Raw genomic sequence first — 26,736 nt, 5'->3', positions numbered from 1 at the left:
TATGACCAGTCTCCTCCCCACACTCTATGGCAGGCATTCCCAACCACGGTCCTCAAGGCACACCAACAGTGCAGGTTTTAGTGATATCCAGGCTTCAGCACAGATGGTTAAATCAAAATAACTGAGGTACTAATTAAGTCACCTGTGTTCAAACCTGGATATCACTAAAACCAGGACTGTTAGTGTGCCTTGAGGACCGAGGTTGGGAAACACTGCTCTATGGTGTATCTCATACATCAGAAGACTTCAGACCCTATTATACTCCAACTCTCCCCTTTACATCATGTCACTGTGTGTTACCAGCCCAGAGATCTGACCAGTCTCCTCCCCACACTCTCTGGTGTATCTCATACATCAGGAGCCTTCAACCCCTATTCTACTCCTGCTCTCCCCTCACATCATGTCACTGTGTGTTACCAGCCCAGAGATCTGACCAGTCTCCTCCCCACTCTCTCTGGTGTATCTCATACATCAGCAGCCATCAGCCCCTATTATACTCCTGCTCTCCACTCACATCATGTCACTGTGTGTTACCAGCCCAGAGATCTGACCAGTCTCCTCCCCACACTCTCTGGTGTATCTCATACATCAGGAGACTTCAACCCCTATTATACTCCTGTTCTCCCCTTCACATCATGTCACTGTGTTACCAGCCCAGAGATCTGACCAGTCTCCTCCCCACACTCTCTGGTGTATCTCATACATCAGGAGCCTTCAACCCCTATTATACTCCTGCTCTCCCCTTCACATCATGTCACTGTGTTACCAGCCCAGAGATCTGACCAGTCTCCTCCTCACACTCTCTGGTGTATCTCATACATCAGGAGCCTTCAACCCCTATTCTACTCCTGCTCTCCCCTCACATCATGTCACTGTGTGTTACCAGCCCAGAGATCTGACCAGTCTCTTCCCCACACTCTCTGGTGTATCTCATACATCAGGAACCTTCAACCCCTATTATACTCCTGTTCTCCCCTTCACATCATGTCACTGTGTTACCAGCCCAGAGATCTGACCAGTCTCCTCCCCACACTCTCTGGTGTATCTCATACATCAGGAGCCTTCAACCCCTATTATACTCCTGTTCTCCCCTTCACATCATGTCACTGTGTTACCAGCCCAGAGATCTGACCAGTCTCCTCCCCACACTCTCTGGTGTATCTCATACATCAGGAGCCATCAGCCCCTATTATACTCCTGATCTCTCCCTCACTGTGTTACTAGCCCAGAGATCTGACCAGTCTCCTCCCCACACTCTCTGGTATATCTCATACATCAGGAGCAATCAGCCCCTATTAATCCCATGGTCTTCTTATCATGTCACTGAGGTCAGGTAGGATTTGTTTTCTATAACTAACATGGTGTTGAGTCTCCGCGATAAGAAGACAAGCTGAGAACTGAGCTCTCTGCCCTAGAACGCCAGTCTCCTTTTTCAAGTAGGCCGTGACATTGGTCTTCAGCACACGGATGACTAATGCATTATAGGAGGTCACTGGATTCAGTGGACCATGCTGTAATTAAGAAATGGAACCTTTTAATAGTTCTTATTTTCTAAAGCAGAGTAATGTGAAGTGTATGTGACAGGATGGTCTTCATTCCTTAATATAGGTACTCCATTCCTAGTATGTCTGCAAGTAGAGACCTCATAGATAGAAAACTTCATACTTCATGAGCAAACAGATTGATTATGGGGAGTGATATTCTGTACAGATGTCCTGGAGAAGGTATCCAGACAATCCCTGTTATACAGAGTGGAGATCATGTAAAGAGGGATAGACACCTTGATAGAAGAATGGTCCGGTTACGCCCCTTGGCTAGAGGATCGGTCCGGTTACATCCCTTGGCTAGAGGATCGGTCCGGTTACGTCCCTTGGCTAGAGGATCGGTCCGGTTACGTCCCTTGGCTGGAGGATCGGTCCGGTTTTGCCCCTGCACTAGAGGATCGGTCCGGTTTTGCCCATGCGCTAGAGGAACGATCCGGTCAGGCCCCTGGGCAGCAGGTGATCACTAAAAAAGCCTAGTTATTCTCCCATTTATAGCGGATCTTTCTCCTGGAGAAAAATAAAGTGATACTAAAATTCTCAGGTGAAAATGACTGTGTATTCTCATTATCTATAACGTCCGCAATTTAAAGACCTAAGAAACTGTAGGTTAGTAAGACAGTACAACAGGAGACTACTTAGAAAGCCCTTTCGAATGTGTTCTTCTAGCACCACACAACTGCACAGTACGCAGACATTTGGCCGCTTTATCAAAAATCAGTGAGAAATGGATGAAGTATTGAATTCCATCAGTATTCAAAGGGAAAAGTCTTTATACAGGACTCCATCAATCCTAGATTAGAGTTAATGTCTATGCACGGTTGTCGACTGAATAAGTCTTCTCTACATCCTACAGATCAGAAAGGCTGAAAAAATACTCTCTCTAATATCCATTAAGGGATATTGGGGAATTAGTACGATGGGGTATAGATGGGGACCAAAGGAGCCGTGCACTTTACATTTCTTCCACTGGGTGTGCTGGCTCCTCCTCTCTGTGCCCCCTCATACAGGCAGTTTATAACAATGTGCCCTCAGGAGAGGATGCCACTCTGGAGCTCCAGAAGATTTTCTTCAGTTTTATTTTGAACTTTATTTTCGGGATGCTGTTTGGGCGTCAGTATACCTGCACCGTGTGAGTTGGGGGGGGGGGGGTTCCGGTCTCTTCAGGCGTCAGAGCTGCCTCCCCGCTGCAGGACACTGTCCTGAGAGGTTGTTGGTACCGCAGGGCATTGCGCCTTGTTGGTCGCAATTGCAGCACGCCGCACACCCCTAACGTAGCCTGAAGGTCAGAAGAGTGGTGAGTACAAACTGGGGGCCCTGCTAGGGGAGTCCCCTGGTTCTTGGTGCGGTGCTATGGCAGGGGCGGCATACGGGACCCTCCCTTAGGGGGACCTGCTATAGCCCCCCTGTGTACACTGGCAGCGGTGGTGAAATCAATGTGATGTTTCACACTTATAAGGAGACTTTGCCAATATAAATATCTACACAGCTATGGCGCCATTACACGGTTCGGAGATACCCCAGAGCGGGACCAGCAGCGTTTTGGCACCTTCCTCTGCTCACTGCTGCAGCAGCAAGGACACACAGTTCCTCCAGACAAATGGGGGAGAGCCGCTATTATTACACAATTAGAGTCCTGAAAAGGACAAGAACTCCGGTGTTCACCGTGATATAAACACAGCCTGCAATCTTACTGAGTCTGACAGGCTTGGGTGTGCTGTCCCTCTCACTCTCTGTCTCCTCACATACAGTAAGGGCAGGCTTGCTATGTAATAACGTGTGTGTGTGTGTGTGTGTGTGTGTGTGTGTGTGTGTCTGAGTGTTGTCTACTGTAAACATGGTAAAACCCCAATTATGCAGTGTATGTCGCAACAGATTCTCTCCCTCTATAGATGGTTCCCTATCATGTGAACAATGCAGTCAGTCTTCCCAAGTTAGTGAGGAAGTCAGGCGTCATCCTGGCTCGGTGCCATAAAGACTATGATGGCAGACATGTCATCTCAGCTTACTGCTAATACTCAGAAGACAACTGCAGCAGGCTGTAACAGACCTGATGCAAATACCCCCCTCCCTAATTCAGGGCCACATAAACGTGGGCTGCCTGAGTAACTCTCAGAATCTGAGGAAGTGGTACAGGAGGAGGGGGAGGAATTAGATCCTACTACTGAGGATTCTACTTCTGCACATGGTATTGAACCCCTCATTGCTATCAGGAATGTATTAAAAATCCCTTTGGATGATGCTGCAGTACCGCAGTTGTTTTTCCTAGCACAGAAAAAGCTCAGTGTCACCTTCCCTGATTCTCCGGAACTAGATGACATATTTAAGAAAGCCTGGAAAAACCCTGATAAAAATAAAAAATATCAGGTTACAAAATGGTTTTTGCACACTTCCCCATTTACACCTGAAGGTAGGAAGAATTGGGAAGAACCCCCAGCTGTAGACATATCAGTCTCCCGTTTCTTAAAAAAAGGTGGTACTACCAGCATCTGGCTCCTTAACATTATAGAATCCTGGGGATAGGAAAATAGAGACTACACTAAAGTCTATTTACACAGCGGCTGGTGTATCACAAAGACCCGTGCTTGTGGGTTCCTGGATGACACATGCCAGTCATACATGGCCAACTCAAATTCAAGAGGGCCTTGCTGGGAATATGTCCCTGGTCACTACGGTGACCCTCATAAAACACATTCAAGAGACTGCAGGCGTCCTGTGTGACTCTCAAAGAAATAGGCGCTATTAATACTAGGACTACTGCATGGCAGTGTCAGCGCTCAGAGCTTTGTGGCTGCGTCACTGGATAGTGGATGCAGATTCCAAGCACAGTGTGGAGTCTCTTCCTTAGGGGAGTTGGATACATGGATTTCTAAGGTTACTGCAGGAAAATCCACATTTCTCTTTTCTGGGGCCGTCTAACCAGTCCTTTTGGACAACAAGGTTTAGATCAAGAGTCAGAGGCGCCTGCACTGCAGCGAGAAGCACCAGAAGTAAGGCAAGAAAACCAGCCACTGCATGTTCTCAGGAACAAAGCACCAGTTCAGCTTCCACGAAGGCCTCAGCATGACGCCCCCCCCCCCCCCCCCCCCCACACACACATACACACCGAGGGGATCTCAAGGTGGGACCTCGACTGCGTCACTTCAGCTGCATCTGGGAAAGCTCATGCCAGGATACCTGGGTACATGACCTCATTGCTCAGGGCTACAAGCTGGAGTTCAGCAGTGCTCCTCCCCAACGATTTTTCAAATCAAGCTTACCAGCTTTGGAGGATACACGAGTTACGATGCAACAGGCCATCCTAAAGCTGGCCCAGTCCCAAGTCATTGTTCCAGTGCTGCTACTACAACAAGGAATGGGTTACTACTCCAACCTGTTTGTGGTACCAAAACCGGACGGTTCGGTAAGGCCCATTCTGAATCTAAAATCCTTAAACCGTTACCTAAAGGTTTTCAAGTTCAAGATGGAATCCTTGCGAGCAGTGATTGCGGGTCTGGAAGAATGGGAGTTCATGGTCTTGTTGGATATAAAGGATGATTATGTCCATATCCCGATTTGGCCACCTCATCAGGCCTGTGGTTTGCCCTGTTGATCGATCACGACCAGTAACAGGCACTACCCTTCAGCCTGTCCACAGCTCCGAGGGTCTTCACGAAGGTGATGGCGGAGATGCTGTTCCAGCTACGAATCCAGGGTGTCAATATTGTCCCTTACCAGGGAACTTCTAGTGCTCAATATAGACTGCACTATTCAGCTTCTGTCACAACATGGGTGGATCCTCAATTTACAGTCCCACCTGGAGCTTACTCAGCGGCTCCTATTCCTGGGAATGTTTCTGGACACCGTGGCTCAGAAAGTGTTCCTCCCAGAGGACAAAGCAAGGACACTCCAGGAGATGTTCCGAGTGGTCCTACGGCCTACTCTGATATCCATCCATCTTTGCATAACATTGTTGGGAAAGATGGTAGCCTCATACAATGCCATCCAGTATGGAAAGTTCCATGCCAGAACATTTCAATTGGTTCTCCTGAGCAAGCGATCCAGATCACATCTTCAGATGCACCGGATAATACGTCTGTCGCCTCATGCCAGGATCTCCCTCTTGTGGTGTCTACAGTTCTCAAACCTGCTGGAAGGTTGAAGTTTCGGGACTCAGGATAGGAGTCTGAGAGGATGGGGAGCTGTCACCCAAGGGGCTTAGTTCCATGGCAGGTGGTCAGCCCACTAAGCCCTACTTCCAATCAACATTATGGAACTTTGAGTGATCTACAATTCTCTGATTCAGGCCTCTCTCTACTCAGGGATCGAGCGATCCAGGTTCAGTCATACAAAGCCATGGCTGTGGCTTAAATAAATCGCCAAGGAGGGACATAAAGCAGAGCCTGCATGCGAGAAGTGTCAAAGATACTCCTCTGGGAAGAAAGAAATGCAATGTCCACCATCTTCATTCTGGGGGTGGACAACTGGGAAGCGAACTTCCTGAGTCGTCACGATCTCCACCCGGGAGAGTGGGGTCTCCACCAACAGGTGTTTTAACTAGAGATGAGCGGGTTCGGTTTCTTTGAATCCGAACCCGCACGAACTTCACTTTTTTTTTCACGGGTCCGAGCGACTCGGATCTTCCCGCCTTGCTCGGTTAACCCGAGCGCGCCCGAACGTCATCATGACGCTGTCGGATTCTCGCGAGACTCGGATTCTATATAAGGAGCCGCGCGTCGCCGCCATTTTCACTCGTGCATTGAGATTGATAGGGAGAGGACGTGTCTGGCGTCCTCTCCATTAGAATAGAGATAGATAGATAGATTAGATAGAGAGAGATTGTGCAGAGTCGCAGACAGAGTTAGTTTACCACAGTCAGTGACCAGTGCAGTTGCTAACTTTTATTTAATATAATATATCCGTTCACTTCTCTCTGCTATATCCGTTCTCTGCCTGAAAAAAAAAACGATACACAGCACAGTCAGTCACACAGTGTGACTCAGTCTGTGTGCACTCAGCTCAGCCCAGTGTGCTGCACAGTCATCAATGTATAAATTAAAAGCTTATAATTAATTGTGGGGGAGACTGGGGAGCACTGCAGGTTGTTAGCAGGAGCCAGGAGTACAATTATATTAATTAACAGTGCACACTTTTGCTGCAGGAGTGGTGACCAGTGCCTGACCACCAGTATAGTATTGTTGTATACTACTAATATCTCTTTAAATATCAACCAGTCTATATTAGCAGCAGACACAGTACAGTGCGGTAGTTCACGGCTGTGGCTACCTCTGTGTCGGCACACGGCAGGCAGTCCGTCCGACCAGAATTGTATTATTTATTATATACCATTACCTACCACCTAACCATGGTTTTTTTTTCATTCTTTATACCGTCATAGTGTCATCCTAATTGTTACGAGTATACTGCTATCTCTTTATCAACCAGTGTACAGTGCGGTAGTTCACGGCTGTGGCTACCTCTGTGTCGGCACACGGCAGGCAGTCCGTCCGACCAGAATTGTATTATTTATTATATACCTACCACCTAACCGTGGTTTTTTTTTCATTCTTTATACCGTCATAGTGTCATCCTAATTGTTACGAGTATACTGCTATCTCTTTATCAACCAGTGTACAGTGCGGTAGTTCACGGCTGTGGCTACCTCTGTGTCGGCACACGGCAGGCAGTCCGTCCGACCAGAATTGTATTATTTATTATATACCTACCACCTAACCGTGGTTTTTTTTTCATTCTTTATACCGTCATAGTGTCATCCTAATTGTTACGAGTATACTGCTATCTCTTTATCAACCAGTGTACAGTGCGGTAGTTCACGGCTGTGGCTACCTCTGTGTCGGCACACGGCAGGCAGTCCGTCCGACCAGAATTGTATTATTTATTATATACCTACCACCTAACCGTGGTTTTTTTTTCATTCTTTATACCGTCATAGTGTCATCCTAATTGTTACGAGTATACTGCTATCTCTTTATCAACCAGTGTACAGTGCGGTTTTTTTATACCGTGGTTTTTTTATACCGTGGTTTTTTTATACCACCTAACCGTGGCAGTCCGTCCATAATTGTATACTAGTATCCAATCCATCCATCTCCATTGTTTACCTGAGGTGCCTTTTAGTTCTGCCTATAAAATATGGAGAACCAAAAAGTTGAGGTTCCAAAATTAGGGAAAGATCAAGATCCACTTCCACCTCGTGCTGAAGCTGCTGCCACTAGTCATGGCCGAGACGATGAAATGCCAGCAACGTCGTCTGCCAAGGCCGATGCCCAATGTCATAGTACAGAGCATGTCAAATCCAAAACACCAAATATCAGAAAAAAAAGGACTCCAAAACCTAAAATAAAATTGTCGGAGGAGAAGCGTAAACTTGCCAATATGCCATTTACCACACGGAGTGGCAAGGAACGGCTGAGGCCCTGGCCTATGTTCATGGCTAGTGGTTCAGCTTCACATGAGGATGGAAGCACTCAGCCTCTCGCTAGAAAAATGAAACGACTCAAGCTGGCAAAAGCACCGCAAAGAACTGTGCGTTCTTCGAAATCCCAAATCCACAAGGAGAGTCCAATTGTGTCGGTTGCGATGCCTGACCTTCCCAACACTGGATGTGAAGAGCATGCGCCTTCCACCATTTGCACGCCCCCTGCAAGTGCTGGAAGGAGCACCCGCAGTCCAGTTCCTGATAGTGAGATTGAAGATGTCAGTGTTGAAGTCCACCAGGATGCGGAGGATATGGGTGTTGCTGGCGCTGGGGAGGAAATTGACCAGGAGGATTCTGATGGTGAGGTGGTTTGTTTAAGTCAGGCACCCGGGGAGACACCTGTTGTCCGTGGGAGGAATATGGCCGTTGACATGCCAGGAGAAAATACCAAAAAAATCAGCTCTTCGGTGTGGAGGTATTTCACCAGAAATGCGGACAACAGGTGTCAAGCCGTGTGCTCCCTTTGTCAAGCTGTAATAAGTAGGGGTAAGGACGTTAACCACCTCGGAACATCCTCCCTTATACGTCACCTGCAGCGCATTCATAATAAGTCAGTGACAAGTTCAAAAACTTTGGGTGACAGCGGAAGCACTCCACTGACCAGTAAATCCCTTCCTCTTGTAACCAAGCTCACGCAAACCACCCCACCAACTCCCTCAGTGTCAATTTCCTCCTTCCCCAGGAATGCCAATAGTCCTGCAGGCCATGTCACTGGCAATTCTGACGATTCCTCTCCTGCCTGGGATTCCTCCGATGCATCCTTGCGTGTAACGCCTACTGCTGCTGGCGCTGCTGTTGTTGCTGCTGGGAGTCGATGGTCATCCCAGAGGGGAAGTCGTAAGCCCGCTTGTACTACTTCCAGTAAGCAATTGACTGTTCAACAGTCCTTTGCGAGGAAGATGAAATATCACAGCAGTCATCCTGCTGCAAAGCGGATAACTGAGGCCTTGACAACTATGTTGGTGTTAGACGTGCGTCCGGTATCCGCCGTTAGTTCACAGGGAACTAGACATTTTATTGAGGCAGTGTGCCCCCGTTACCAAATACCATCTAGGTTCCACTTCTCTAGGCAGGCGATACCGAAAATGTACACGGACCTCAGAAAAAGACTCACCAGTGTCCTAAAAAATTCAGTTGTACCCAATGTCCACTTAACCACGGACATGTGGACAAGTGGAGCAGGGCAGGGTCAGGACTATATGACTGTGACAGCCCACTGGGTAGATGTATGGACTCCCGCCGCAAGAACAGCAGCGGCGGCACCAGTAGCAGCATCTCGCAAACGCCAACTCTTTCCTAGGCAGGCTACGCTTTGTATCACCGGTTTCCAGAATACGCACACAGCTGAAAACCTCTTACGGCAACTGAGGAAGATCATCGCGGAATGGCTTACCCCAATTGGACTCTCCTGTGGATTTGTGGCATCGGACAACGCCAGCAATATTGTGCGTGCATTAAATCTGGGCAAATTCCAGCACGTCCCATGTTTTGCACATACCTTGAATTTGGTGGTGCAGAATTTTTTAAAAAACGACAGGGGCGTGCAAGAGATGCTGGCGGTGGCCAGAAAAATTGCGGGACACTTTCGGCGTACAGGCAGCACGTACAGAAGACTGGAGCACCACCAAAAACGCCTGAACCTGCCCTGCCATCATCTGAAGCAGGAGGTGGTAACGAGGTGGAATTCAACCCTCTATATGCTTCAGAGGTTGGAGGAGCAGCAAAAGGCCATTCAAGCCTATACAACTGAGCACGATATAACAGGTGGAATGCACCTGTCTCAAGCGCAGTGGAGAATGATTTCAACGTTGTGCAAGGTTCTGATGCCCTTTGAACTTGCCACACGTGAAGTCAGTTCAGACACTGCCAGCCTGAGTCAGGTCATTCCCCTCATCAGGCTTTTGCAGAAGAAGCTGGAGACATTGAAGGAGGAGCTAAGACAGAGCGATTCCGCTAGGCATGTGGGACTTGTGGATGGAGCCCTTAATTCGCTTAACAAGGATTCACGGGTGGTCAATATGTTAAAATCAGAGCACTACATTTTGGCCACCGTGCTCGATCCTAGATTTAAAACCTACCTTGGATCTCTCTTTCCGGCGCACACAAGTCTGCTGGGTTTCAAAGACCTGCTGGTGAGAAAATTGTCAAGTCAAGCGGAACGCGACCTGTCAACATCTCCTCCTTCACATTCTCCCGCAACTGGGGGTGCGAGGAAAAGGCTCAGAATTCCGAGCCCACCCGATGGCGGTGATGCAGGGCAGTCTGGAGCGACTGCTGATGCTGACATCTGGTCCGGACTGAAGGACCTGACAACCATTACGGACATGTCGTCTACTGTCACTGCATATGATTCTATCACCATTGATAGAATGGTGGAGGATTATATGAGTGACCGCATCCAAGTAGGCACGTCACACAGTCCGTACTTATACTGGCAGGAAAAAGAGGCAATTTGGAGGCCCTTGCACAAACTGGCTTTATTCTACCTAAGTTGCCCTCCCACAAGTGTGTACTCCGAAAGAGTGTTTAGTGCCGCCGCTCACCTTGTCAGCAATCGGCGTACGAGGTTACATCCAGAAAATGTGGAGAAGATGATGTTCATTAAAATGAATTATAATCAATTCCTCCGCGGAGACATTGACCAGCAGCAATTGCCTCCACAAAGTACACAGGGAGCTGACATGGTGGATTCCAGTGGGGACGAATTGATAATCTGTGAGGAGGGGGATGTACACGGTGATATATCGGAGGATGATGATGAGGTGGACATCTTGCCTCTGTAGAGCCAGTTTGTGCAAGGAGAGATTAATTGCTTCTTTTTGGGTGGGGGTCCAAACCAACCCGTCATTTCAGTCACAGTCGTGTGGCAGACCCTGTCACTGAAATGATGGGTTGGTTAAAGTGTGCATGTCCTGTTTATACAACATAAGGGTGGGTGGGAAGGGCCCAAGGACAATTCCATCTTGCACCTCTTTTTTATTTTATTTTTCTTTGCGTCATGTGCTGTTTGGGGAGGGTTTTTTGGAAGGGCCATCCTGCGTGACACTGCAGTGCCACTCCTAGATGGGCCCGGTGTTTGTGTCGGCCACTAGGGTCGCTAATCTTACTCACACAGCTACCTCATTGCGCCTCTTTTTTTCTTTGCGTCATGTGCTGTTTGGGGAGGGTTTTTTGGAAGGGACATCCTGCGTGACACTGCAGTGCCACTCCTAGATGGGCCCGGTGTTTGTGTCGGCCACTAGGGTCGCTAATCTTACTCACACAGCTACCTCATTGCGCCTCTTTTTTTCTTTGCGTCATGTGCTGTTTGGGGAGGGTTTTTTGGAAGGGACATCCTGCGTGACACTGCAGTGCCACTCCTAGATGGGCCCGGTGTTTGTGTCGGCCACTAGGGTCGCTTATCTTACTCACACAGCTACCTCATTGCGCCTCTTTTTTTCTTTGCGTCATGTGCTGTTTGGGGAGGGTTTTTTGGAAGGGACATCCTGCGTGACACTGCAGTGCCACTCCTAGATGGGCCCGGTGTTTGTGTCGGCCACTAGGGTCGCTAATCTTACTCACACAGCTACCTCATTGCGCCTCTTTTTTTCTTTGCGTCATGTGCTGTTTGGGGAGGGTTTTTTGGAAGGGACATCCTGCGTGACACTGCAGTGCCACTCCTAGATGGGCCCGGTGTTTGTGTCGGCCACTAGGGTCGCTAATCTTACTCACACAGCGACCTCGGTGCAAATTTTAGGACTAAAAATAATATTGTGAGGTGTGAGGTGTTCAGAATAGGCTGAAAATGAGTGGAAATTATGTTTTTTGAGGTTAATAATACTTTGGGATTAAAATTACCCCCAAATTCTATGATTTAAGCTGTTTTTTAGTGTTTTTTGAAAAAAACACCCGAATCCAAAACACACCCGAATCCGACAAAAAAAACCCGGTGAGGTTTTGCCAAAACGCGGTCGAACCCAAAACACGGCCGCGGAACCGAACCCAAAACCAAAACACAAAACCCGAAAAATTTCAGGCGCTCATCTCTAGTTTTAACAGATCATCGACCTGTGGGGCTGCCCACAGATGGACATGATGGCTTCTCTACTCAACAAGAAGCTTCGCTGGTATTGCTCAAAAACCAAAGACCCTCAGGCGAGAGCAATAGATGCGCTGACGTCCCCTTGGCCTTACCAGATGGTCTACCTGTTGCCTCGATTCCATTGCTCCCGAGGCTGCTAAAGCGATTCAGGAATCAAGGAGTCCAGGCAATTCTGATTGCCCTGGATTGGCCTCTAAGGACGTGGTATGCAGATCTTCTGGACATGTCCGTCGCAGACCCTTGGCCTCTGCCAATGAGAAGAGATCTTCTGCAATAAAGACCGTTCGTCTACCCGGACTTACGGCGAATTCGTTTGACGACTTGGAGGTTGAACGGAACATCCTAGCTCACAAAGGCCTTTCCAAAAAGTTTACTGTAACTATGGCTCAGGCCAGAAAGCCTGTGACGTCAAAACACTATCATCATATCGGGAGAATATATCTTTTAGTACGAGGAACGCACGTATCCACCTGCAGAATTCTTACGTTTCCTGCAGGCTGGTGTGAATAAGCTCTCTCAATTTTCTTTCAGAAGAAGTTGACAGTGTTGCCAGAAGTTCAGACCTACTTGCACGGGGTACTACACATACAACCTCCGTTTGTGCCGCCCACGGCACCTTGGAAATTGAATGTGGTGTTGGAATTTCTACAGTCCTCCTGACTTGAACCTCTGATGATGGTAGAAGACTAGTACCTCGCGTGGTTACTTGCCCAGGCTTCTGCTAGGCGTCTCTCAGAATTCTGGGCCCTATTGTGTAAAAGTCTCTACTTGGTCTTTTATGAAGACAGAGCGGAGCTCAGGACTAGTCAACAGTTCCTACCGAAGGTTGTCTCTGAGTTCCACCTGAATCAACTGATTGTTGTCCCATCAAGTTCTGGTGCTGCTGCTCCTCCGGAGAAATTGGATGCTGTGCGAGCCTTGAAGATCTATATCAAGAGAACGGCTCTAGCCAGAAAGACAGATTCACTGCTTGTGCTCTATGATGTGCAGAAAAAGGGTTGCCCTGCTTCTAAGCAGTCCATTGCTCATTGGATTAGGCAGACTATCCAACAGGCCTATGTGCCGGCAGCCTTACCTGTTCCACAGTCTTTGAAGACCCACTCTACAAGATTGGTGGGGTACTTTTGGGCGGCTGCCCGTGGAGTCTCGGCCCTGCAACTTTGCCGAGCCGCTACCTGGTTCGGGAAGAACACCTTTGTGAAGTTCTACAAGTTTGATACACTGGCAAAAGAGGTTACCCAGTTTGGGCAGGTGGTGCTGCAGACGTCTCCACACATTCCTACCCTTTCTAGAAGCTTTGGGACGTCCCCATCGTACTAATTCCCCAATATCCCTTATGGATGTTAGAGAAAAGAGGATTTTTACACCTATCGGTAAATCCTTTTCTCGTAGTCCATAAGAGATATTGGGTGCCCGCTTCAGTGCGTGGACTTGTCTGCAGGTTTCTCTTCATAGTTACCTGTTCATCTGTTGCTGTTTTTGTTACCAGCCATTGCTAGTCATTTTATGTTGATGGTGTGCTGGTGTGACCGCGGGTAACCCCACCGCTGACCGCAAAGTTCCCACCATTGAAACTAATGGAGGTGCTGTGCGTTGCGCTGTCTGCCAGCTCAGACGCGCATAGGGAATCGGGAAAGTGCTAGGATGTGGCGCTCCCTGATTGCCCGAAGAGACTCTCTGTGACAGGAGTCACAGGGGGTCTCAGCATTCGGAGAAAGGGGTCCCATGTGTAAACATGGGACCCCTTTCAGTCCGTGTGGAGCGGGTATGCGTTTTTTTGTTTTGCCAAGTACGTGGATTACAATAAAAGAACAGGACACTGGATCAGGTAAGTATATAATTTTATTTTCAGGTACCACGGACGTCGACAGACGGAGACGTGGCCATAGTCGGCGTGTCAACATAGGTAAGTATGTATGTGTCGGCATGTATGTAATAAAGTTTTACTTTCAAGGTGTGTGTGTCCTGTTTTTATTTGGGTATTTTTTTTTGCAGTAGAACTACAGGTACCAGCGGGCCCGTTTCCCCCCGCATGCTGGTACTTGTGGTTCTCCAAGTACCAGCTTGCGGGGGAGGCTTGCTAGGACTTGTCGTTCTTCGGCAAAAAACAATATTCTTTCATTTTTACACATGGCTATCAGCCCTCCATCCGCATCACTTGGATGGGGGGACAGCCTCGGGCTTCACCCCTGCCCTTGGGTGGCTGGGGGGGACCCCTTGATTGAAGGGGTCCCCACTCCTCCAGGGTACCCCGGCCAGGGGTGACTAGTTGGATATTTAATGCCACGGCCGCAGGGAGCGGTATAAAAGTGTCCCTTGGCTGTGGCATTATCTGTCCAGCTAGTGGAGCCCGGTGCTGGTACAAAAAATACGGGGGACCCCTACTCTTTTTGTCCCCCGTATTTTTTGGACCAGGCGCAGAGCCTGGTGCTGGTTGTTAAAATATGGGGGATCCCCTGTAATTTTTTTACCCATATTTTGGCAACCAGGACCGGCTTGAGCCCGAGGCTGGTTATGCTTAGGAGGGGGGACCCCACGCATTATTATTTTTTTGGTTTTTAACCCATTCCATAAAAAAATATATATATTTTAAAAAATATATAAATAATACTTGTGCCTCCTAAAGAGCCAACCCAAGTACCTAATCCCTTCTAATATAAGTAGATATGCTATTAACAAAAAAAAACATGTTTTTTAAAATTTGTATTACATTCTGCCAGCAAAGTGAGGCGGATTGAAAATGAAGAATGTACTATCAAAAAGCACTGTTGTTGAATTTACATTCTTCAATTGAATATACTTTTGTCGAAAAGCCGCGTTTGTACCATTGCAGAAATGTCGAATTTGTCAAATGTCGAATTTTAAAAAGTCGAATTTTAAAAGCCCTTTTTTTTTTCTGACGAAAAGTACTGTATTGCATTGTCTAATTTTTTTTGGGGGGGGGGGGCAAAAATTCCAGTTTTTCGACATTTTCGGGAATTCGACCGCAATTGCATATACCCCTAAGTGTCCCAGAGAGTCGTCTTCTCCTCTTGTTTACAAGATTAATATTGTTACAGAAAATGTCACATTTCCATAATGTATTTTATTTCCAGCAGATGGACACACAAGCAGGAATATCTCAGAAGGACATCTAATGTTATCCCCGGATTGTGACATAAAAGATAATGACAGTAGACAGGATTCTCCAGGAGATAACGCCATTACCCCAATTATACATCCAGCTCTATCAGCTGGTCCCACTGATCCTGGGAAATGTTCTCCTGATCACTCTGATATTGGTGCATCTGTTCCAGCTCTGACAGTAGATACAGAGTTTTTCTGTTCTATAGATGCCAAATGTTTTACACAGAACACAAAACCTATTACCGCACACACAGGTAAGGCAGGTGAGAGGCCACTGAAATGTTCAGAGTGTGGGAAATGTTTTACATACAAATCACAACTTGTTATACATCAGAGAAGTCACACAGGTGAGAGGCCATTTTCTTGCTCTGAGTGTGGGAAATGTTTTATCCTGAAATCACAACTTGTTACACATCAGAGAGGTCACACAGGTGAGAGGCCATTTCCATGTTCTGAGTGTGGGAAATGTTTTGTATGCAAATCAGATCTTATTCTACATTACAGAAGTCACACAGGTGAGAAGCCATTTTCTTGCACTGAATGCGGGAAATGTTTTGCACAAAAATCACCTCTTGTTACACATCAGCGAAGTCACACAGGTGAGAAGCCATTTTCTTGCTCTGAGTGTGGGAAATGTTTTATCCAGAAATCACAACTTGTTAAACATCAGAGAAGTCACACAGGTGAGAAGCCATTAGCATGTACTGAGTGTGGGAAATGTTTTGCATGCAAATCAGATCTTGTTCTACATCAGAGAAGTCACACAGGTGAGAAGCCATTTTCTTGCACTGAATGCGGGAAATGTTTTGCACAGAAATCATCTCTTGTTCTACATCAGCGAACTCACACAGGTGAGAAGCCATTTTCTTGCTCTGAGTGCGGGAAATGTTTTATACGGAAATCACAACTTGTTCCACATCAGAGAAGTCACACAGGTGAGAGGCCATTTCCATGTTCTGAGTGTGTGAAAAGTTTTGCACACAAATCAGCTCTTGTTACACATCGGCGAAGTCACACAGGTGCGAAGCCATTTTCTTGCTCTGAGGGCGGGAAATGTTTAGAATTCACAACTTGTCACACAGGTGAGAAGCCATTTCCTTGTTCTGAGAAATAAATCAGCTCTTGTTGCACGCAATAGACATCACTCAGGTGAGAAACCATTTTAGTCTTCTGGAGTATACTAATTGCCATGCATTCAAGGTTCTTCTCCTATCTCCTATGCTTTTTGCAATATACATGCTACCACTGCTATGTCGATGACCTGTCTCTTGCTCCGGGTACTGAGAACCCACTACCAATCCTAAATGGTTGTCTAGCTGAGCTCCATCTGTGGGTGATGCCAGTTGGCTGTGACTCAGTCCTGGTGAAACAGGTCTTTATGGTAGAAGCTCACCAACAAACGGCAGGGCTACAGCTCAGCTTTGTTACCAACCATACTTAAACTTGAGCGTTCAGAGTTACAAAATGCTGATCCTTTGTGGAATCTTGGTGTCCTGGTTAGTGGAGTGACACTTAGACATCAGTATCTGCCAAAATCAGATCCTCATCTGAGGAACATAGCCAGACTCCAGCACTTATTTCCCTCAGAAGATCTACCTACAGTCATACATGTACTTGTATCATCACACATAGACTACTGCAATGTCCTCTACCTGGGTCTCCCAGCAATAGAATTGCACCGCTTGTAGCTTGTACAGAATGCAGCAGCCAGGCTGTTACCTAACCAGCCCGTTCCTGCCACATAACACCCATTCTCTGCTCCCTCCACCGGCTGCCTGTAAGATGGTGACTCTGGGCCTAATTCAGGTTGGATTGCAGTGTGTGATCCAAACAGAATCATTGAGAAAAAGTTGCGGACGCAGAAAATGTGATTGGTTCTTGTTAATCAGGCAGAGGCGGTCCAGGGTAAGGCGGCAATGCTCCATTTCCATGGAGAAGATGGATCATTGCAAGTGCAGTGTGGCGCAAACAGGTGTGATTACGGTGGCTGCATGACATCACAATCGAGAAGAACGCAGTGGGGATCCTGCGGGCCGCAGAAGGATAGTTCAGTAGTTTCTAAAATGAAGAAGAAATTGTGAAGTGATCGCAATTTCTGCATCAAGGGGGAGGCGCCGTTCAGCATACTGGACGGCCTTGCCCTGCGATAGACGGCCTCCAGTCTGCTAGAAAAAGGATTGCTAATTAGCAGCATCTGCCTCCTTACTGACTTACTGTAGGCCCCTATTACACAATCTTACTGACTCTCCCAGCCCTACATGACCAGGGTCCATGTACCAGAAGCAGCTTCTGCCTCCTTACTGACTTACTGTAGTTCCCTATTACAGAATCTTACTGACTCTCCCAGCCCTACATGACCAGGGTCCATGTACCAGAAGCAGCTTCTGCCTCCTTACTGACTTACTGTAGGGTCCTATTACAGAATCTTACTGACTCTCCCAGCCCTACATGACCAGGGTCCATGTACCAGAAGCAGCTTCTGCCTCCTTACTGACTTACTGTAGGCCCCTATTACACAATCTTACTGACTCTCCCAGCCCTACATGACCAGGGTCCATGTACCAGAAGCAGCTTCTGCCTCCTTACTGACTTACTGTAGGCCCCTATTACATAATCTTACTGACTCTCCCAGCCCTACATGACCTGGGTCCATGTACCAGAAGCAGCTTCTGCCTCCTTACTGACTTACTGTAGGCCCCTATTACATAATCTTACTGACTCTCCCAGCCCTACATGACCAGGGTCCATGTACCAGAAGCAGCTTCTGCCTCCTTACTGACTTACTGTAGGCCCCTATTACATAATCTTACTGACTCTCCCAGCCCTACATGATCAGGGTCCATGTACCAGAAGCAGCTTCTGCCTCCTTACTGACTTACTGTAGGCCCCTATTACACAATCTTACTGACTCTCCCAGCCCTACATGACCAGGGTCCATGTACCAGAAGCAGCTTCTGCCTCCTTACTGACTTACTGTAGGGTCCTATTACAGAATCTTACTGACTCTCCCAGCCCTACATGACCAGGGTCCATGTACCAGAAGCAGCTTCTGCCTCCTTACTGACTTACTGTAGGCCCCTATTACACAATCTTACTGACTCTCCCAGCCCTACATGACCAGGGTCTATGTACCAGAAGCAGCTTCTGCCTCCTTACTGACTTACTGTAGGCCCCTATTACACAATCTTACTGACTCTCCCAGCCCTACATGACCAGGGTCCATGTACCAGAAGCAGCTTCTGCCTCCTTACTGACTTACTGTAGGCCCCTATTACATAATCTTACTGACTCTCCCAGCCCTACATGACCTGGGTCCATGTACCAGAAGCAGCTTCTGCCTCCTTACTGACTTACTGTAGGCCCCTATTACATAATCTTACTGACTCTCCCAGCCCTACATGACCAGGGTCCATGTACCAGAAGCAGCTTCTGCCTCCTTACTGACTTACTGTAGGCCCCTATTACATAATCTTACTGACTCTTCCAGCCCTACATGATCAGGGTCCATGTACCAGAAGCAGCTTCTGCCTCCTTACTGACTTACTGTAGGCCCCTATTACACAATCTTACTGACTCTCCCAGCCCTACATGACCAGGGTCCATGTACCAGAAGCAGCTTCTGCCTCCTTTCTGACTTACTGTAGGCCCCTATTACATAATCTTACTGACTCTCCCAGCCCTACATGACCAGGGTCCATGTACCAGAAGCAGCTTCTGCCTCCTTACTGACTTACTGTAGTTCCCTATTACAGAATCTTACTGACTCTCCCAGCCCTACATGACCAGGGTCCATGTACCAGAAGCAGCTTCTGCCTCCTTACTGACTTACTGTAGGACCCTATTACAGAATCTTACTGACTCTCCCAGCCCTACATGACCAGGGTCCATGTACCAGAAGCAGCTTCTGCCTCCTTACTGACTTACTGTAGGCCCCTATTACATAATCTTACTGACTCTCCCAGCCCTACATGACCAGGGTCCATGTACCAGAAGCAGCTTCTGCCTCCTTACTGACTTACTGTAGGCCCCTATTACATAATTTTACTGACTCTCCCAGCCCTACATGACCAGGGTCCATGTACCAGAAGCAGCTTCTGCCTCCTTACTGACTTACTGTAGGCCCCTATTACAGAATCTTACTGACTCTCCCAGCCCTACATGACCATGGTCCATGTACCAGAAGCAGCTTCTGCCTCCTTACTGACTTACCGTAGGCCCCTATTACATAATCTTACTGACTCTCCCAGCCCTACATGACCAGGGTCCATGTACCAGAAGCAGCTTCTGCCTCCTTACTGACTTACCGTAGGCCCCTATTACATAATCTTACTGACTCTCCCAGCCCTACATGACCAGGGTCCATGTACCAGAAGCAGCTTCTGCCTCCTTACTGACTTACTGTAGGCCCCTATTACATAATCTTACTGACTCTCCCAGCCCTACATGACCAGGGTCCATGTACCAGAAGCAGCTTCTGCCTCCTTACTGGCTTACTGTAGGCACCTATTACATAATCTTACTGACTCTCCCAGCCCTACATGACCAGGGTCCATGTACCAGAAGCAGCATCTGCCTCCTTACTGACTTACTGTAGGCCCCTATTACATAATCTTACTGACTCTCCCAGCCCTACATGACCAGGGTCCATGTGCCAAAAGCAGCTTCTGCCTCCTTACTGACTTACTGTAGTCCCTATTACACAATCTTACTGACTCTCCCAGCCCTACATGACCAGGGTCCATGTACCAAAAGCAGCTTCTGCCTCCTTACTGACTTACTGTAGTCCCTATTACACAATCTTACTGACTCTCCCAGCCCTACATGACCAGGGTCCATGTACCAGAAGCAGCTTCTGCCTCCTTACTGACTTACTGTAGGCCCCTATTACAGAATCTTACTGACTTTCCCAGCCCTACATGACCAGGGTCCATGTACCAGAAGCAGCTTCTGCCTCCTTACTGACTTACTGTAGTCCCCTATTACATAATCTTACTGACTCTCCCAGCCCTACATGACCAGGGTCCATGTACCAGAAGCAGCTCTGCCTCCTTACTGACTTACTGTAGGCCCCTATTACATAATCTTACTGACTCTCCCAGCCCTACATGACCAGGGTCCATGTACCAGAAGCAGCTTCTGCCTCCTTACTGACTTACTGTAGGCCCCTATTACAGAATCTTACTGACTTTCCCAGCCCTACATGACCAGGGTCCATGTACCAGAAGCAGCTTCTGCCTCCTTACTGACTTACTGTAGGCCCCTATTACATAATCTTACTGACTCTCCCAGCCCTACATGACCAGGGTCCATGTACCAGAAGCAGCTTCTGCCTCCTTACTGACTTACTGTAGGCCCCTATTACAGAATCTTACTGACTCTCCCAGCCCTACATGACCAGGGTCCATGTACCAGAAGCAGCTTCTGCCTCCTTACTGACTTACTGTAGGCCCCTATTACATAATGTTACTGACTCTCCCAGCCCTACATGACCAGGGTCCATGTACCAGAAGCAGCTTCTGCCTCTACTGACCTAGTTAATTCCATATGTTGATGAAGGACTGTTAGTAGTACCATAAATCCCCAAGCAGTGCTTGGATGTGGTAAAAAGGTGGGTGGCAGTGGGGAGTCAGGGTGATGGCAGCAGTGGGGGAGAGATGGTGGGTGGAAGGAGACGGCGGGTGGCAGTAGTGGAAGGAGATGGCGGGTGGCAGCAGTGGGGGGAGACAGAGCGGTGGCAGTAGTGGAAGGAGACAGGATGCGTGGCAGTAGTGGGGGGGAAACAGGGCGATGGCAGTAGTGGGGGGAGTCCAAACAAACAAAATGAGGGTGTGGCACTGCGCTAATGGAGAAATCTGTAATTCGCTATACCTAAATTGCTGCTGTAGGGAAATGTGGAATCACTACCTAATCCCACTCTATAAACACAGGGTACAAAAAGGATATCCCCAGCGCAAGCTAGAGCAAATAAAAATAATAAATACCACTATATATATATATATATATATATATATAGTAAATATTCTTTATTGAAAAAGGTAAGTAATGCAAATCTGGTATATAATAAAAGGGTCTTTATATATCTCTAAAAATGGTTTGGCTTGAATTAAATTCTACTAGCAGAGTATATGGGAAAGTTGACTTGCCTATTACCGGTAAACATACAGACAAATTAACACACAACATGAAACATAAAACATGATAAAATAATGCCCGGAATGGATATATGTGGAAAAAGCTCAAAGGATTCGTTCCTGAGGTTCTGTGTCCAGATGGGAGCTATTAATTAATATAGATAGATAAAAATATGTGAATTAAAGATATGAAATAAAGTAGTTTAAAAGCAAAAGATTTCCGGTGTGATTTTGGCTCTTGTCCCATTTTGACAAATCATTTGAATAGTGGGATGATATTACTGGGAAGGGGGGGGGGTCTCTTTCTGTGTAAAGAAAGTTTTATTTGTTGGTTTTACATAAATTGTCTGTTCAAATGTTTTTTACTTGTATGTGAATTAGGGTTGTTGTATTTGAAAAAATAAACTTACCTGACCCTTGCCTGGAAATGTCCATGTATGAAGGTATGGGAGATACCTGCTGCAGTCCCTTCCACTTACATTTGGGAGGTCCGGTTGTTTTGAGGGAATTAGTAGCAAATAGTAAATAATACATTGGCTCCATAACGTCTCGCTGACCCTCTGATTTTTACAAACGTTACATAAAATGACATTTGCATTAACCATTAATTAAACAAGAAAAACACTTTTTTTTTTTTACCAAAAAACCTTTATATATAAAAAAATAGAAGAAAATCACCAATTCTGGTCTGGATTCAATGCTAGTCCTATCAGGAGAACAAGTGTCTTTTTTGAAAGGACTAGGCCAACAGTAACCAGTAGAGGAATCAGGCGTATCCCACAGAATATCAGTGCTGCCACCATACATTGGGTATAGAAGATAAAGGGCAGATTTCTGAACAGTGCTTTTAGAAGGAACACAAGAAGTGCATAGATCACAATGATCAGAAGTCCGGGACAATGAGGTGAAGAAACCAACGCTGTGGTTCTAATGACATATTTACATATTCATCACAGATAACGAAATACATACCAACACGTTCAACAAACCAGTGGACGTCAATAGCTTCATACTAGCCTCCAGCTGTCACCACCCAAACTGGTTGAACAGTATCCCAGTAGGCCAATTCAAAAGACTCAGGAATAACTGCTCCCGAGTCAGCGATTATGAGACACAAGGACAAGAACTAAGTTTAAAGTTTAGTGAAAAACAGTACGATACAGAAAAGGTACAGACAGCATATACCATGGTTAATGGAAATGATAGGCCTCCCCTGCTACAATTAAAAGAGACCAGAACATAAAACAGAAGAAGAGATCCTTTTCATAACAATACACAAAACAAGCAAATCAGATTAAAAAGATAAACAAACACTTGCCGATACTTCAAGATGAAACACTAGCAGATATCATACCTCCAAAAGTAGTGTTCCGGAAAGCGCCAGACTTTAAGAAGAAGCTGGTACACAGCCACGTACCACACAAAAAACAAACTACTATGGCAGAACACATAAAAAGGGGGGCTTCTACCACTATGGGAACTGCATGGGAGCAAGACAACAAAAGCTAGAAGCACCACACCTACCCAAACAGTAATGTCTGTTTCTCTTTCATCCACTAGGGGACACTGGAACAGCATTATACAGTAGGGCAGTGGTTCTCAAACTCGGTCCTCAGGACCCCACACAGTGCATGTTTTGCAGGTCACCCAGCAGGTGCACAGGTATATTAATTACTGGCACATTTTTAAAGGTTCGCAGGTGGAACTAATGATTTCACTTGTGATTCTGTGAGGAGATCTGCAAAACATGCACCGTGTGGGGTCCTGAGGACTGAGTTTGAGAACCTGTGCAGTAGGGTGTGAAGCTTGCAACCAGAGGTGTGGCACAATCTAAAAATTAGCATTGTCTGCACAGCCGGCTCCTCCCCCTTCATGCCCCACATCCCTCAGTTTGAAAAATTGTGCTAGGAGGAAAGACGCACAGAAGGGAGCTCCTGCTCCACAAAGATTTTTTTTAAGATTGGCCCAATCCCACCTACATAAAAGTAGGGTTCAGGAATTCACTGAGGGAAGACAGGACCAATCCATCCTAAATCAAAGGAGGGTGCAGGCTTCCCCAGAAGAAGGAAGACAGGCTGCGTCCACCTAACAAAAGAGGGACAATAGTCTTAAGTATAGAGAGACAAGGATCCCTGCTAAAGGGATCTATCTCCACAGGAAGAATCCAACGCATCATTACTATGAGTAGATAGTTTGCATATCTGAAGGAAAAGTTATACAGAAGCTGCGCTGCTGCTTACGACTCTTCACTTTTTATAGCCAGGCAGACTAGCAGCGCAGCATCCCCCGCTACCCCACCCTCCTCCGGATCCAGACAGGCTAGCCTGGCGGCGTACTCCGCTCCCACTCTCCACCCTCCGGCTCCGTGTCAGACTGATATAGGCGTGCTGCGGCTGCCAGCCGCAGCACCCACAGTTTCTTGCTCAGCCTCTCAAACAGTGCACGGCTGGATCCCTTCACAGCGCTGCTTACTTCCACCAGCAGTCACGTGGAGGGTCCAGCAAGACGCGGCGGGGAACTCGGCTTGAGGGGCAGTGCTCAGTTGGGAGTGGAGAGCCTGAGCGCTGACAGGTATGCTCAGTGGCTCAAGTGTAGATTGACTCAATATAGGGACCCGGGTGTGTGTCTCCAGTGCTCCAATGTTATTTAAGGAGTCTGGGGCCAGGACAGGAGGCGCAGGAAGGCGCTGGGGGTTAAATATAGTGATCTGTATGTAATATTTCAGTGGTCGCAATCTTTTAAAAAAGTGAAGAGGCGCCAAGATGCAAAACAGGGGAAGCTATACACCCCCCATAGTGGAGCCATATTTCTTGACCAGTTAGAGCAGGAGGAGGGGTCAGTATAGAAATACACTCCCTCTAATGGTTGCTTGTAGATAGGCGTCTGATGCAGAGGATTCCATGTCATTTTAAATCAAGCATGTTTATACTTTATATATTTTCAAAGGACTTCTAAAACAAAGATCCTGGGAAAATACAGGGAACGGCTGGATATCAGCCCCGACCTCAGATCTGAATCACAGCTGGGCGTGCGGGGGTTGCAATGAGGCTGTTGTCTAACATAACTGTTTTTGGTTTTCTCTCTTTCTTGCTATCTCTCAGGGAATCCAGCTAGATGAATCCACTGGACGTTTGTTCCGGTCATCTACTACGATATTCCGTTGCCTATTATAAAGATGACATGCGAGGTATTGTGTGGAAGTTGTATTTTCAGCATCCAATGCACAAACCAAGAACGCTAAGACTTACTACCAGCAGGATAACTCCAGTTACCTTTGTGTCCATCTAATTATATGTTCGTGTATGTATGTGTACATACATATATATATATATATATATATATATATATGTATGTATACATATTGTCAAAGTCGAAAAAAATATTGCAGTACACACATCACATACAAACTACACACAGATGGCCTCCGTGGTATGGGTATTTACGGTAAAGTTTGTGAACGCATGGAAAAGCTATCAAAACACATTACATATTTAATCCAAATAGTGCACAATGTACACATAGGGGTAAATTTACTAAGATTCGTAGTTTCCAAAATCATGTCCAAGTTCAATCACGAATGACATCGACAGTGCAAAATTGCAACTTTTTGAATTGATTACGACTAATTTACTAAGCTGTCGTATTCGTATTTTCCGTATCTTCCGATGTCGATGTCATTCGTGCTTTTCTGCTGTAGATTGCGGCCGCGTTTGCTATTTCGCGGCCGCGTTGTTGTGTTTTTTTTACGACTGCGTCACAAGTCTGTTACGGCAGTGATTTGGAAATTGCTGCCGCGTTTTTACTCCTAAGTTTCGTTTACGTCACGCGGCCGTGATTGGTTGTATTCGTGAAGGAGGAGTGTCTGTGCATATTACTATAAAAACGCCCCAAACACTCCGCACCTCGTGGGTTTAGCTAGTGGAGAGGAGAGAGGAAGGTGTATTTGGAGTTGGTGAGTTTGGTGGAGTTTTTGGTGGATTTGGAGAGGAGTTTGGTGATTGTTGAGTGCTGTACTGTGTGTGTTAGTAGTCTTGTGATCTTTGTAGTATTGTTTTTTCACAGTTTGTCATTTTTTTTGTCCTTGTTTTTTTTTTACAGTCTTTTGTCATTGTTTGTGAGTGAGTGAGTGAGCGTGTGTGTTGGCTGTGTGGTGTGTAGTAGGAGTAGTGGAGGAGTGTGTTTTGTGTTTTGATTTTTCAGTGTTTTTTGTTGTTTGTCATGTCCGACTCAGAGGTCAGTGTGGTGGCGGAGGTTAGTGAGGTGGAGGCTGGTAGTGAGGTGGAGGCTGGTAGTGAGGTGGAGGGGGGTAGTGAGAGGGAGGAGGTTAGTGAGGAGGAGGAGGAGGGGGTGCCTGTTGCTGTATTTTCCAGTGATAGTGATGGTGTTGTGGCTCCGCAGCCACGCACCACTACCAAGACTGGCAGGAATATAAAGTTCAGCTATGCTGAAAACATGGCTTTGGTGCGTGAGCTGATGAAGCACCATCGCCAATTGTTTGGTCAGGATGCTGGCAAGGTGTCCTCCCGCAGGAAGTCTGTCCTGTGGGGGCAAGTAATACTTGCTGTGAATAGTGAGGGTGTGGTGAGGCGGACTGAGGACACGTGCCGCAAGCGATTTTATGATATTAAGCGGCGTGTCAAGGCCAAGATGGCCAAAGAGGCCAAATCGGCATGGAAAACCGGAGGTGGGCCACCTTTCCGTGCAAGCTATCGGGACTGGGAGGAGCCTGTGCGGGCATTGATTCCTGTAGAAGTGGTGTCTGCTACTCATGTCCGGGATTCGGACCGACCCACGCAGGATGGTAAGTTTGATTTGTTATATTGTTTTTAAAATGTCCGTAATATGTAAATAATGTCATTTTTAAAGGGTAAAGGATGCATATTTTTTTAATAAACATATTGCAGGCCTATGCTCCCTTAAGGTGTGTTTGTGTTTAGAATGTGCTTTTTTCACCTTGCCTAGGCTATTTGTTCAATTAAATTTAGTGCAAAAACATGTGCAGTGTTTTTTATAAATTAAAGCAATATTTTGTTTTTTTTGGCGATAATGCTTGAACATGTGTGTTGTCTGTTTTTTTAAAAATGGTATTTTTTTAAAAATAACAGAAAAGCGGTGCAATTTTTGAAACATTACATTTTTAAAACATTTGCAAGTAGTCAATCTCTGCAATATCTGAGTCAAAATTCAAAAATGTAACATATTTATTGTGTGCCACATCATGTACATTTGGATATTCAACTCAAAATCATGAAGCTAGAAGCTCTTAAGCTGAAATAATTTGTTTAAACAATACCTAATAGATGGTTACAGTACAATAATGCTTTGCAGTGGTTGTTTTTACCCAAAGCATGGTAATAATGTTTGGGTCACTTTTTCAAC

The 26,736-nt window shown here is 46.6% G+C and overlaps 1 protein-coding gene across 1 annotated transcript in view; it reads left to right on the top strand.

The window, feature by feature from the left end:
- LOC134983333 (oocyte zinc finger protein XlCOF7.1-like) overlaps positions 1–17,690 on the top strand; it is a 38,000-nt gene extending 20,310 nt beyond the window's left edge. The window contains exon 7 of the mRNA XM_063949042.1: positions 15,199–17,690. Coding sequence (XP_063805112.1) covers positions 15,199–16,340 — 1,142 coding nt within the window. The 3' untranslated portion in view covers positions 16,341–17,690. The remainder of the gene's footprint in view (positions 1–15,198) is intronic.
- Positions 17,691–26,736: the final 9,046 nt, after the last annotated feature.

This window comes from Pseudophryne corroboree, assembly GCF_028390025.1.
Source record: "Pseudophryne corroboree isolate aPseCor3 chromosome 3 unlocalized genomic scaffold, aPseCor3.hap2 SUPER_3_unloc_13, whole genome shotgun sequence".
NCBI classification, from domain to species: Eukaryota; Metazoa; Chordata; class Amphibia; order Anura; family Myobatrachidae; genus Pseudophryne; species Pseudophryne corroboree.
This window is presented reverse-complemented; position numbering and strand designations above follow the sequence as displayed.